Genomic DNA, 14983 nt, shown 5'->3' on the forward strand with positions numbered 1-14983 from the left:
GATCCGTTGCATAAAAGGCGTTACGTGGAAAAGCTTCAGTTTATCCATTCGCCAGATCCGTATTTGATGCCTAAATCGATGTTTTTCGACCCGCTGGCTTCGCCTGACATCTGATACCCACACAAAATCAGCCTATTCTCACGAAAGTTTGAAAAACTTTAAGAGTTCGGAGGCTTATAAATGCTACGTTGCTGGTTAGGTGAAACACGTCCTCGTACACGAAAATTCGGCAGGAATCTTGTGCTCGGAAGGTGAGTTACGAAATTTTCAATTGAAAATCTTTTGTTCTTGCTAACATCCACTGTCAAGTCTAATGTATTTCATGTCATTTGTCAATGGAGCTAGGGCTTTTAATGTTTATATGGTTTAGCGATAGCACTAACTACATACATACGTGTATGTTGTCGGCGATTAGCCTAGCAATGATCTTAATTGTGGTTGTCAGCCCGAAACCCTCTAAATATATATTAAATGCATCTTACCAGATATAAAATGACTACTACATAATCTGTGGTAGTCGTTTGGAGCCCAGTTGTCTCGTCGAATTGCAGCAGTCAATCGCGGCCTCCTCTTCGTGTCTCTCGGAATACGGTAAAAATTCAAGTCTCTCCGTCTATCTTCTCTGTTTTTGCAACCGACCGCCACACACGACTTTACCATTTTGAGTATTAATGTTGACGAGCAGTAAAACGTGCAATAATAGGAAGAATTTACGAAGCGCTAATGCATTTCTATGGCGAGTATGCGGACATCATGGCGCGGGGGCGTGGCTGTGACGTCACGTGAGTAGGGTCTATAGACATATTGTTCTATCAAACACAACAGTTATTTTGACTTAAAATACAGCAGTATATTTTAAAGAGGGGTGCAAGAGCAGAAACTGCTTTTTCAGCCATGTCTGTGTTTTCCGCCATATATGTATTACGAGTGTAACGGTATTTGTATTTGTCCTTTACCGTCACGATAAAGGCATCATGGTTCAGAGTACGCAGTCAGACGACAAATATGTTTGCGTTAAAAAAAAAAAGAAAGAAAAAAAATCCATATCAGAGTTAGTCATCCTACACTCCAGAGGGCAGTACAGGTAAGTCTAAACCAACAACCAACATTACGGGGAAAAAAGAAGACAAACTCCCAACTAGGTAAGTTATAGCGAATGTACAAAGTGGGAACTCTCAAATGCAGTATTACTAACACTTTTTGAAGTGTATTTATTTTATATTTTCAAATCAGGAAATGTTTATTTTGGCATTGTTGAAACAAGTAGTGCATATTTATTTTGGCACTAGTTCAAGAGATGCCTTTTCATTTTTGTACAATTTGCACTTTTGTTTTCTTTTAGCCAATTTGAAAATATATCTTATGTGCAAGTGTATATTCACTGGTAATGGCTTCGTTAAGTGCGTGTAATCCAACATTGAAAATGTCAGTATCGTATTTTCATAAAAAAATTACCAAGATTGCCAGCTGGCGAGTGCTACTTGACTTTAACTGTTACCTTAGTTGATCCCGACAAAAATCAATCAATCAATCAACTTTATTTGTATAGCACATTTAAAAATCCGCCAAGGAGACCAAAGTGCTTTACACAAAAACACAGCAAAATAAGTCAACTTTGAAAGATAAAACAAACACATAAAATAAAATAAATAAAAGACGAGGTCATAAACTGTCATTGCACATTAAAAGCTGAAGAAAAATAAAATGTTTTAAGACGTGATTTAAAATCCGTAAGTGAGGGGGCCTGTCTAATAGTAAGTGGTAATTGGTTCCACAGCCTGGGCGCCATCACCGCAAATGCACGGTCACCCCTAAGCTTCAGCCTTGATCTTGGGACTACTAGAAGCAGGTGGTCAGCTGATCTGAGGGTTCTGGTTGGACTGTAAGGCTGAAGCAGTTCTGACAAATATGGCGGCGCAAGATTATTCAAACATTTAAAAACAAATAATAATATCTTAAAATGTATTCGGTAATGTACCGGGAGCCAGTGAAGAGATGCTAAAATTGGGGTGATATGTACACGCCTGCGGGTTCTAGTTAGGAGTCGAGCAGCAGAGTTTTGTACAAGTTGCAGACGGGCCAGTGCCGCCTGACCGACACCTGCATACAAAGAATTACCGTAATCCAGCCGAGTTGTGACAAAAGCATGAATCAGTTTTTCCATATCAGAGCGTGAAACAATAGATTTCACCTTAGCAATCTGGCGAAGCTGATAAAAACAGTCCCGAACAACACAAGAAATCTGCTTCTCAAATTTAAAATCAGCATCAAATTGGACCCCTAGATTTTTGAGATAATTCTTAAGAAACGGAGACAATGAACCGAGGTCAACATTCAGGGAGGCCTGGCTACTCGGTTTGAACACCATGACTTCAGACTTACTGTCATTCAAACTTAAAAAATTACATGAGAGCCACGACTTTATATCGTTGAGGCATTCAATAAGTTGACAGAAAGTGCCATTCTGCGCCAATGGAAAATAGATCTGACAGTCATCAGCATACAAATGAAATGAAACACCATGTTTTCTAAAAACAGAACCAAGAGGCAATAAATAAAGTGAAAATAAAAGAGGGCCGAGAACAGATCCCTGGGGAACCCCATGTGGAAGCGATGCCTTTTTGGACATGAAATTGCCCATTTTCACACAAAAACTCCGTTCATTTAGGTAAGACTTAAACCATTCAAGAGCGACACCTTGAAGACCCACACTGTGTTCAAGACGAGAAATTAAAATCTGATGGTCTACGGTATCAAATGCTGCAGATAAATCTAAAAGAACTAAAACAACAAACTTGCCAGAGTCTGTTGCCAGAAGTACTGTGTATATATACAGGACTGTCTCAGGAAATTAGAATACACAATATTCTAATTTCCTGACTGTCTCAGGAAATTAGAATATTGTGTATTCTAATTTCCTGAGACAGTCCTGTATATATACACAGGACTGTCTCAAAAAATTAGAATATTGTGTATTCTAATTTCCTGAGACAGTCCAGTACAGGACTGTCTCAGGAAATTAGAATACACAATATTCTAATTTCCTGACTGTCTCAGGAAATTAGAATATTGTGTATTCTAATTTCCTGAGACAGTCCTGTATATATACACAGGACTGTCTCAAAAAATTAGAATATTGTGTATTCTAATTTCCTGAGACAGTCCAGTATATCATTTGATACTCTTAAAAGTGCCGACTCAGTGCTGTGGAGGGATTTAAAACCAGACTGGAATGGTTCCGAAATCTGGTTTTCTTCAAGGAATGGTAGCAGCTGACTATAGATAACCTTTTCTAGTATTTTAGAGATGTATGGAAGATGAGAAATGGGCCTAAAATTTGAACAGAGGGTGGAGTCTAGGCCTCTTTTCTTCAATAAAGGTTCTACTACTGCATGCTTAAAGTCACATGGCAATGTGCCAGTAAGGAGACTACAGTTAATAATTTTTAAGACGTGTGGAGCAATGATGTCAAAAACCTCTTTAAATAAGCGAGGGGGAATTACATCGGAGGGGGAACCGGAGGGCTTTATATTACTAACAATGTTTTCGACCAAAGAAGAAGAAACTTGCTCAAACTGGGCGAAAACAGATGAACAGCGCATGGGAACGGAGGGATCATTGCAAAATGGTGAAATAGAGGCTCTAGTTGTGGTTGTGTTGTCTATTTTTGCACATAAACTGTGAATTAAAGAATGTTAGAACTACATAAACACAAATTCACAAGTTTGATGTTTTCTTCTTGCACTTTGATAAGAGCTTTACTTTTTTTTTTTAGCCAATAGAACAAACTTTAACTTTCAAATGCTGTGATTAAAGAAAGGCCTTTTTGTTTTTTCTGTTGTATCAAACCTGTTCCGAACCTTGACCTCCGTATCGAGGTACGTACCAAACTGTGACTTGTGTGTACCATTACTTTTAATATTTATATAGCTGCCAATCTTCCAGTTTTGGTTGCATTTTCATTGCACCATTATAAAACACACTACACGTTTCATAAGGAGTCATAATAGGAGCAAGATGACACGTCGATGGAAAGTTGAAGATTCGCCATGGTCTGCTGCAGAAAAGGAAAATTCCAGGCTACACACTCAAATCAGTGTTAACTGCAGCAGCATAATTTTTTAGGCGAGTGTGATAAAATTTGTAACTGTTTGGCTAATTTGAGCAACGCCTCCGACATCAATCTTGATTTTAAGCAACCTAGTTTGTGATCACTGGCCAACCTCTATCCACTGAGATGGACTCAGCAGTTGGTCACATTGGAAGGAATTATGAACAGCTCCGTGTTAGTAAAGAAAATAAAGGGGGGGTTGGTGATCAAATTGTTCTTACACAACAAGAATAGTGTATTTCATAATGATGACTTGTCATAGAAATAGCCAACAATGCTTTGGTTCTTGCACCTGCACTATACTATTAATGCACATACTTACTTGTAGACTCTGGCATTGTATTTCCTTTCCCCAGGGAAGCCAAACATGCCACAGATGACTCTGCTGTTGAATTGGCTCCACTCGGTGTTACAGATCTGCTTCCATTTACCACCATCTTTCACCTCCACATACCCTTCGGTCACAGGGATCCGCTTACGTAATGATGACAAAATGGCTCGAATGCGCACATCCTCAACTTGAATATCAAGGTTCTGCAAAGAATATGAAACAAGAGGATCAACCAATTGAAAGTCTCTCACCTAATGACAGCTGAAATAGCTTTCACCTCACACACAATCCTACAAAAGAGAAGCAGAAGTATATATACAGAATATATGGACATCACACTTGACCTGACACGCCTCCTGTGTTACATAATACATACACAATAAAACACCCCATTTCCTAAATGCTACCTTGGCTGTGCCCTGCCAGCACAGTGTGATCAGACATTTTTCAAGTAAAACACCTTGTTACTGTTCTTGAAGTAGCACCATAACTGCCTTCAAAAGCTCATAAACTGAAGATTCTCCATAGTAACTGAAGTTCAGATAAACAGAGCCACCTGTGTATTAGTTGTATTAAAGATGCCAATGTTCTGTTACAAACTTCTGAAAAAAAGACATACTATGTTTTCAACTGAATTTTTTTCAGTGTTAAACTGTCTGCTTGATGTCAACACGTTGAAATCCTAATAAAGAAATAAGTTCAAAATAAACAATGACCGCCCATCCTTTACTGGCTAAAACAGAACCTACAGGCAACAATAAGTCCACAGTAAATTAATTTAATCAATAAGCCCTGAGACCAAAAATTAGAAAGAGGGCTCTGAGAATCGATGCATATACAATCTGATAAATATACTGTACCCCCCAAATTCCATTATGAGTCGTCCACGAATAACGTGGAATAACTATTAACTAATTAATGTAACTGATCAGCCCTGACACAAAAAAAAAAAAATTAAAAAATTGGGCTTCGAGGATCAATACATATACGGTACATCCGTGGAATATACTGTACCCACCAAATTTCCTTCGAGCCCGTCCACGAATAATGGAGTACGAAACATTTTAATTCCACAATTAATAAATACGTATAACTAATCAGCTCTGACACAAAATAATAATAATCTGGCTCCGAGGATTGTTGCGTATACATTCCTAGAATATACCTCCCGATTTTCATCTGATCTGTCCATGCATAATCCTGAGTTATTCTTCTGCGGCAGACCTACGCCGTTAACCCCTTCTTGCCAAATGTATCACATTTGATACACTTAGAATTTCATGATTTTGAGACTAATTCAGAATTTTGAAATATCTTTCCTAAAAAAATAAAAAAATGGATGCAAGTCAACTCATGCATCTGCAGATTCCATGAGAAAAAAAAAACAGGATTTAGCAAGGGTTATAGATATTAGAGCGCTTATTACACATATTTTTTTTTCTTTTTTTTACAAATTTGAAAAAAAAAAAAAAAGGTTTCATTAAGACCTTATTTTTCAAATTTTGTGATTCTCTGACAATCGCTTCATATTGCAGGCATTAAAGGGTTAAGGCAGACCCGATTTAGGACCCTCCGCCATAGCCTGACGTGCACCTCCAATGAATCCAGACTGGGCGTCACATCAACGCGTGGTGACGTGATGTAAATGGACTGTGATTGGCCCGTTCAGACTGATGTTCCCTGTTCAGCGCGAAATCACCGCCATTTTCAAACATTGTTGTGCTACACACAAAAATGGACCAAGCCGACGAGCTTATCATCAAAGAGGTCCACAAGTACAACAACCTCTACAATGTCTCGTCAAGATATTATAAAGATTGCCAAAGGGCAAGCAATTCGTGGAAGGAGATTGCTGAAAATACGGGGCTGGAGGTCAGCGATTGCATGAAAAAATGGAAGAACCTCTGAGACAAGTATGTGTGTGTTCGGAAGCGAAAGGCCACATGAAGCGGTGACACAGTCGGCCAAAAACTGCCAGGGTTTTATCACTTTATGTCGTATTTTTGGTTGGTGCACGTTATCATTTATTGTGTACAAATGTTTGCAGTGAGTCTGTGACTTATTTACATTTTACACTTCAAGTATATGAAGAATAAAGACCAGGTTTGGTGTCAAAAGAATTGTTTTGATGTTTAATTTTGAACAACAGACAGTTCACACACTTGATACATCATCACTGATTGAGAGTGCCTCGGTGCTTTTATGATAACGTGTTTATTATCAAGGCTTAATATAGCCATAGCCGCCAGAAATCTGCTATAGCTTCCCACTGGCTGGTTGTAGGACACCGCAAAGAAATCGGACAAAATTCTGGACAACGCAGCTTGCTGGCTTCCACCCGATGCTAGAATTCATAATGTGACTGCCAGACTCTGTACGGCATCAACAGTGGGACAGACGACCTCCGCAACCGTCTTCTGCATCGCCTATGCCTCAACATTTGCATGATCAACATTTGTTTTCAATGTTGATGAGCTGAAGATCCACTGAAAACTAGAAGAAGTTGACAAGAGTCCCCAAAAACCGTACAAACACAATGCCACACCCCTCTAGTGGCTTGGCGGTGAATTACAGAGCAACGCATTCCCTTGCCGAAGTACTATCGAATGCTCATTGACGCCATAGGGTCTACATCGTCGCTATGCTGTCACCGCAACGCAGAAGCATAATTTAGGCTTAACGGAGGAGTAATGGATTTCGCTAGTGTCCTATGCAAGTAAAACTTGAAGAACACAGTAAGTGAGATAGTGAGACCTCTCTCTGAGCAGTCTCAAATTTATTGAATGTATTAGCAGAAAGCAGAGCATAATTTATGGGCTAGCTTGTAACAATGTGTAGTATCGTATATAGGGTATAATATAATTGGCATATGATGATTGTGGCCCAATGTCTTTGTTTACTAAATGCGCAATACTAGACTCAGTTGCAGACTTATAATAAGATGACAAACCAAAAAGGGGTTAAAAGGCAGCCCTTGAGGAGGTAAATAACATCACTGCCAAACCTTCATTTTCTTCTTAAAAGAAATCATATAGGAAAATCAGACATGGCAAAAGCTATTTTAACATCATCTTGAGATTAGCACTTACTCTTTGGCTGGACAATGTGAATACTTATTCTATTCTTTGACTTCATCTAACTGCGCTTAACTCTTTTTCAGTCTGGAAATCAGACACTTCTCACATGGTCTCTCACGCCCAAAAATGAGAGATTTAGCTACCAAAAAAAGAAAAGAATTACAAACATGTGTGCCTTGTTTTGTTCAGGCGCTCTCCAGGGAGAGGGGCCTTTCCTGTGTCTTGTTTTAAGGGAAACTAGCACAGATGGAAAAGCCATTTGAGGGATGACAAGTAAAAAATTAAGTGAAGGGCTCTTGATCTTGTGCAACAAAATGCTGCAGTGCGAAAGTAATCCAGCAAAATATGCTAGGAACCTCCATAGGTGAGGAAGAAATGGAACAAAGAAAGATTTCAAACAATTCATTTTCTACCTCTTATAATGGTCAAGATCACATGTGATCCAAATTAACTTTGAGCGAACAATGGCGTGGGCACGTCGCCAGTCAATCACAACAGAACAGAGGCTCACAATCGTAACTTGGAATTCAATCTAGTGAATTCACAACCAATACAAAGACGTGCACAAGCCCAATTTACAGTGGGGAAAATATGACGTGACTGAATGCTTTCCACCACGCACCACATATCTGACAGCTTGTGGGGATGAGATATCCATCGTAAGAATGACTGCTTGTGGCCATGCATGCGTAGGAGAAAAAAATAGGTAATGCTTAAACAATATGTTAGTGGTATTCTCCCAACAATTGTATTGTTAGTTAGCCATTTCTAGCTTGCTTTTTTTCCCCAGGCAGAAAAAAGGTACAAAGTAGTTTTAAAAAAGGTAATTATACTGAGGTTTTACTGAACAAATTACTTCATACTTCATGAAAATTTTCTTTCACTGTCAGCTTTCCTTGTGAACATCGGATATTTGACTTCTATTGCTGTCAAAGGCAGTGTTTTACAAATGTAGTATTCTTTGGAAAATAAAACTCTGAATAATATGGTAAAAAAAAAATGCATTTTCTGACTACATGAGATATGTAAGTGATGAAAAAATTAATAAACAAATTCGAACAAGACTGTAATGATATTTACAAACCAGTACTACAAGGGCAAACATGCTGTTTAGTAGCACTGCTGATTTGATCAAAAGTACAACATGGGGAAATTACCACCCGAGGGTGGAAAATCATATCCTGTTTTGGCGTTCTCACATCAGGCAGTGTTTCTCACTTTTATAAATTTGTTAAATCCAGTTGAACTGCATAACCAACTAAAGCTATTCTGATTTTTTTTTTAAAAGCCCCAAGAACATGGCATGTTGCAGATAAACCTGTCTGACCTGCTGATATAAATTTTTCATTTTAATAAATCATTACTGCTGCATGTGATGTAATTAAGCAGAAATTGTTATCATTGTGTCAAAGAGGAAAACTATATTCTCTTGGAAAATCTTTTTTTCATTTTAGCTGAGGTTAATAAGGGGTATAATGTATCAGAAATGTCTTCTCAGCTTAAATTTCACTTTATCCTTTACAAATAAATATTTTGTTTTAGTTGTAAACAGATGGCAAAACTACATTTACAGATAATTTAGTATACTTAAGAATTAGGGCTGAAACGATTAGAGTAACTAGATTTTAAAAATTGATCGAGGAATTTTCTCCGCCTCGAGGAATCGTTTAATTTTGCCAGCTCTAAGCATGACCTTTTGTCGGGACTACTTTTAATGCAGCACAATGCGCTGATGTCACGTAGATACAGGAAGAAGAGAAAGGCAGCGGATAGATTTGATTCCAACCACGCATGAATATAGAGGTAACGACGAAGAAACCGACGAAAGCGAAGACAAAGGTACAAAGTAAAAGCAGAAAATGTCAAAAGTAGTGGGAGCATTTCAAGCTGGAGTCCAAGGCGAACACTGTTTCATGTTTTGACTGTTAAGATAGCGATTGCATAACACTATCCCCGCCCGGTTGCGGCTCCCCGCAGCCCCGCCGATGCTTCTGCACTACCGGCTGGACCCCACAACCCCACAACAATAATCGATGCGGCGATGCATCCCGATGCGGAGCATGGACGATTCGATTCGATGCGGGCAACAAGCCGAATTGATTCAGCGCATTTTAAAATACTGTATATAAGACTAATAGCCTAGATGTTCCGGGCGCGGGCCTACAAATAAAACGTAAAATTTCGGGGGGTTTTCGGGCTCGGGCATACCAAATAAAAAATTAAATTTGGGGTTTTTTCGGGCTCCGGTCTGCAAGGTAAGTTAATTGCTCGGGCCGGGTCGGGCTTTAATACGCGCGGGCCGGGCCGGGCCGGGTCTGGCCGGGCTGGATTTTTTAGGCCCGAACTAGGCTCTAATATAAGTACGTTCAAAAATCTTCCCTGCGCAATTCCGGTGATGCAACAGGTTTGGTTTCCCCATTTGTATTATTATTCTCATGTTTACCTGTAGAGGAAGCTACGTTACATTTATAAAGCATATAAAGCATACTTTACATTCAAAGCAATGCAGGGGGGACGAAGAACCCTAATCCGCTTCCTCACAGGAGTAACGTCACAGACATGCGCAGTTGCAATCGAGAGAGCAGAGAGATAGCACATAACATAACAATGGCTGAAGCGGAGAAAGAGGGAGTGCTACTGTGTGTAAAAAAAAAAAAAAAAAAAGAGAAAGCCCTGGTCTCATTCAAATTAAATGCTGTGATGTTTTTTTTTTTTTTTTTTGTTTTTTTTTAAATATATATCTGAAAGTATACTATTTTCATTTGACTTCAACCAGGAGTGACACAAGAGCCAATAAAAAGTTGTTTAATGTCTGACCGCTTGTGTTGCCTCATGATTCACGAAAAATATGCTTTGCTTTAGAATTTTAATGCATCCCAGGCTTTAATGCATCGTGATGCATTGCCGAATTGAACCGAATCGAATCGTGACCCTCCGAATCGTGACAGTATCGAATCGTGAGGGCAGTGCCGATCCTCTAGTGACCACCCCTGAAAGCCAGGCCGGGCACCACCACTTGACCTGCCCTCCTAGCCCCCGCTCCACCGAAAGCACCCCGTTTACTCCGAGAGTGGAGTAGCGATAATTGGGAGAAGGTAAAATTAAGTTAACGGAGCGCTAGTAAATAACATTAACATTACTGTACCCTGCTAACGTAACGTTATCCCTGTGGAGGGCTAGGTTTCTATTAATTATGACTACTGTGACTAACGTGTCTTTCATACAGACTTTATTTAATCTGTAAAAACACAGCGCTGTAGAGTGATGAGGGTGTAAAATAAAAACATAATAAAGCTAACTGTCAATTTTAGCTTGGTAGTCCATTTAATTTTGATGGATAAAACACCAAGTAGCACTGGTGCCTAACGTGCTCCAATACAGCAGGTATCATACATTTATTTTGAACACTGCAAAAACTCAAAATCCTATCAGGACTTATTTAGACCTAAACTTAAAACTTAACAAGAACTCGACACAAATGGAAATTCAATTGAAACACGTGGGAAAAACATTTAACTTTTAAGTGATGTGTGTTATCAAGTGTAATGACATTTTTAGGTAAGAAATAAGAATTCTTTTCATCAGATCTTAAGTTTTTTGAGTGAAAGCAGTGAATTGGCTTTTTTTTTCTAGTCACGTCTGAGATGCATTTGTTGGCTGTTTTCAACAATGTACATCTAAAATAAAGACATTGATTGTCTAGAAATAGTTCAATATTAGTTAAAATGTCTTGTTTTCTCATGTATATTTATAATTAATCTTTACCTAGAAAAATATGTTCTATTCGATTACTCGATTAATCGATGGAATTTTCAGTAGAATACTCGATTACTTAAATATTCGATAGCTGTAGCCCTATTTAGAATGTACTCACATATATTTTTTAAATTATTATATCAAACATTATATTTCTGTATTGGTGACTAATACCTGGTATATGTGATGTGGAGCTGTATGTATAGCATCTTTCAGCCACTGTCCTGTGTACAGACAATCAATGTTATATGCCACAGCAACACGACATCCCAATGTCTAAACAGTAAAATATTTTTGGTGTCAACGTTTTTGACTGTGATGCACCTTCTGTCCATAACTCTTGTGCAGCAGATGAGCTTTTGCCAGAAAAAACAGAACATGCCGCTCGTGAACATGTGTTTCCAATAGAGGGCTTCAACAGCTCTAAAAAAAACAGCAGAAATAACTTCTCCAGCAGGAAGAATAGCATGTTATTAATGCGAAGCCTCCAACGTAAATGCCTTTAGTTTAGTTACTTTGGGATTTTAAATTGGTCCATTTATGCCAGTATGCCATTACATACTAGGGAAACCATTTTTGAGACAGAAAAAACATTAGTATCTAGGGATTCATGTATTATCTACTGTAGATATAGTGGTATGAAAAAGTATCTGAACCTTTTGGAATTTCTCACATTTCTGCATAAAATCATAATCAAATGTGATCTGATCTTTGTCAGAATCACACAGATGAAAATACAGTGTCTGCTTTAACTAAAACCAGCCAAACATTTATAGGTTTTCATATTTTAATGAAGATAGAATGCAAACAATGACAGAAGAGGGGAGATAAGTAAGCGAACCCTCTGCCTAAGGAGACATAATGAGGAATTGAAACCAATTTTTACCAAACATTTTCAGTCAGGTAATGCCCAATCACTGATGAGTGGTTTAAAGCTGCCCCGACCACTATAAAACAAACACCTGGTAAGAAATGTTTTGACGAGAAGCATTGTTTGATGTGCATCATGGCTCGATCAAAAGAGCTGTTTGAAGAACTGCGATCAAGGATTTTTGTTTTGTATAAAGCTGGGAAAGGGTACAAAACAATCTCTAACAGTCTGGATGTTCATCAATCAACAGTCAGAAAAGTTGTCTACAAATGGAGAGAGTTTGGCACTGTTGCTTCTCTCCCAAGGAGCGGCCGTCCACCAAAGATGACGCCAAGTGTTCATCGCAGAATACTCAGAGAGATAAAAAAAGAACCCTAGAGTGTCTGCTAAAGACTTACAGAAATCACTAGCACAGTCCAATATCTCTGTGCACACATCAACTATATGTAAAACTACGGCCAAGAATGGTGTTCATGGGAGGACTCACGGAGGAAGCCAATGCTGTCTAAAAAAAAAAATTGTTGCTCGTTTAATGTCGCAAAAAGGTACTTGGACACTCCACAGAAGTTTTGGCAAAATATTTTGTGGACTGATGAAACCAAAGTTGAATTGTTTGGGAGTAACACACAACGTCATGTGTAGAGGGAAAATGGAACAGCTCACCAAAATCAACACCTCATCCCCACTGTGAAGCATGGTGAAGGGAGCATCATGATTTGGGGCTGTTTTGCTGCCTCAGGGCCAGGAAAACTTGAAATCATTAATGGAAGAATGAATTCAAAAGTTTATAAGGATGTTTTGCAGGAAAACCTGAGGCCATCTGTCAGACAGTTGAAGCTAAAAAGAGGATGGATGCAGCAACAAGACAATGGTCCAAAACACAGAAGTAAATCAACTTAAGATCGATGTGCCAGACTGATCTGCTGCTACAGGAAGTGTCTGATTGAAGTTATTGCTGCCAAAGGGGGGGCAGAAAATATTACATGTGATGGTTCACTTACTCATTTTTCCCCCTTCTGTCACTGTTTGCATACTGTCCTCAATAAAATATGAAAACCTATAAATGGTTGGGTGGTTTTAGTTTAACCAGACACTGTTTTTTCATCTGTGTGATTCTGATAAAGATCAGATCACATTTGATGGTGATTTTATGCAGAAATGTGAGAAATTCCAAAAGGTTCAGATACTTTTTCATTCCACTGTACAATACAAAATTACGATTTTTCAGTTTCAGGATGGACTCCTATGTCCGGTATGCAGTACCCCATTTAAAAAACAATTGTGTTTGCAAAGTGGAAACAGATGTTTCAAAATGCCTTGACAAACAGTAAACTACAACATTCTTTAGAAAAGATGGAAATTGTATTTTTTTTTTTTTTTAATCGGCATAAGAAGCTAAATCTACTGTACCTAGGCCAAAGAATATTGTCCATATTGTTTACATTGTTGTATTGAATGTTTTGCCATGTATTGTTGCAGAGTTTAGAAATCTATACATTTTTCATAATACAGCATCTTATAGTGTCTATTTAGAACACCTTGACGTGTTGCTCTCCGGGATGACATACCAAGCATTTATACATGAAAAATATCACACTCCTCATGCACCATGCTTTCTCTTTTGAATTGATTTTGCGATCAATTCAGTTTGCATCATTGCCATACTGCATGGAAGGAGACTCAATCAACACAGCTAGACGAAAGTCAGCTACTGTATGTTAAGCTTCAGCCCTCAAGTGAAATGCACAGAAAAATCATGGATCTACTATTTTACTATTGCAAATACCAGACCACGACATCTGTTTGCCTGCAAGCAAATGTCCAAAACAAAACTTAGTATTAGAAACTTGGTATTATGAAGTTGGTGGCTTAGTTTAATATTTGATCCCTGGAAATAGCAAGACACCACAGAAAATACTGGCAGTGCACATTTACAGTTCAACCCGAAAATAGTTGGAAGTTTGCAGGGAGTAAAGTGGAATATTTGAATTTATGTCCTCAGGGAGAAAATGACCTAAGACAGGAAAATGTGAGGTACATACACACCATTAGGTGACTGTGTAATTTTCTCATGAAGTTGTGTGTGGATGTGGTTGAGTGGAATGGGAAAATGAGAAAAACAAACAAAGAAAATAATATCATAAATCAATTGTGTTGGCCTTGCTGTTGCTTAAGCTTTTTCTTTTCTGTTTCACAAACGTGTAAATGGTTTGCCAGGAACAGAAGCTGCATGTGATATGACATATTGGAACTATGTATTGCAAATAAAAGGTCTTCAGAAAGGTTTTTGAAAATATTTTAGGTGAATCAGAAGTTTTGGATGCAATTGTTAATCCTGACGTTCTACTGTACACAATATTTACTACTGTTTTTAATGTATTAAAGCAAAAAAAAAAAGAAAAAAAAAGTTTTGCCTGTTTAATTCCGGAGGTTTTTTTTTTTTAAATTTTACTTGGCAATTTAGTTTATCAGCTGTGAGCGTTTGTTAAAAAGATGCAGGAAACATAGCAAACTGGTCAAGCTATAACCTCAGTAGTACAGAACTTGCACCCAATTACGCAACTCCAAAAAGACAAGCAACACCTCACACATCACATTTTCATCCATTGGAAATTTCCTCTGAACATCCAGTCACCGTAATTTTCGGACGATAAGGCCCACATGACTATAAGCCGCCACCCACAAATTTGAAACAAAAACGGCTTTTTTTCATAGATAAACCGCACTGGACTATGAGCCGCAGCTGTCCTCACTGTATTATGAGATATTTACACCAAAAGATATTCAATGGTAACACTTTATTTGATAGCGGCATCATAAGACTGTCTGTCATAAGA

The 14983-nt window shown here is 38.3% G+C and overlaps 1 protein-coding gene across 1 annotated transcript in view; it reads right to left on the minus strand.

Moving 5' to 3' along the window:
* The window catches only part of loxl2b (lysyl oxidase-like 2b), a 64169-nt gene that overhangs the window by 34510 nt on the left and 14676 nt on the right, over positions 1-14983 (minus strand). Inside the window, exon 4 of the mRNA XM_057831166.1 lies at positions 4434-4645. Within this exon, the coding sequence (XP_057687149.1) occupies positions 4434-4645 (212 nt within the window). The remainder of the gene's footprint in view (positions 1-4433; positions 4646-14983) is intronic.

Source organism: Corythoichthys intestinalis, chromosome 3, assembly GCF_030265065.1.
Source record: "Corythoichthys intestinalis isolate RoL2023-P3 chromosome 3, ASM3026506v1, whole genome shotgun sequence".
Taxonomy (NCBI): Eukaryota; Metazoa; Chordata; class Actinopteri; order Syngnathiformes; family Syngnathidae; genus Corythoichthys; species Corythoichthys intestinalis.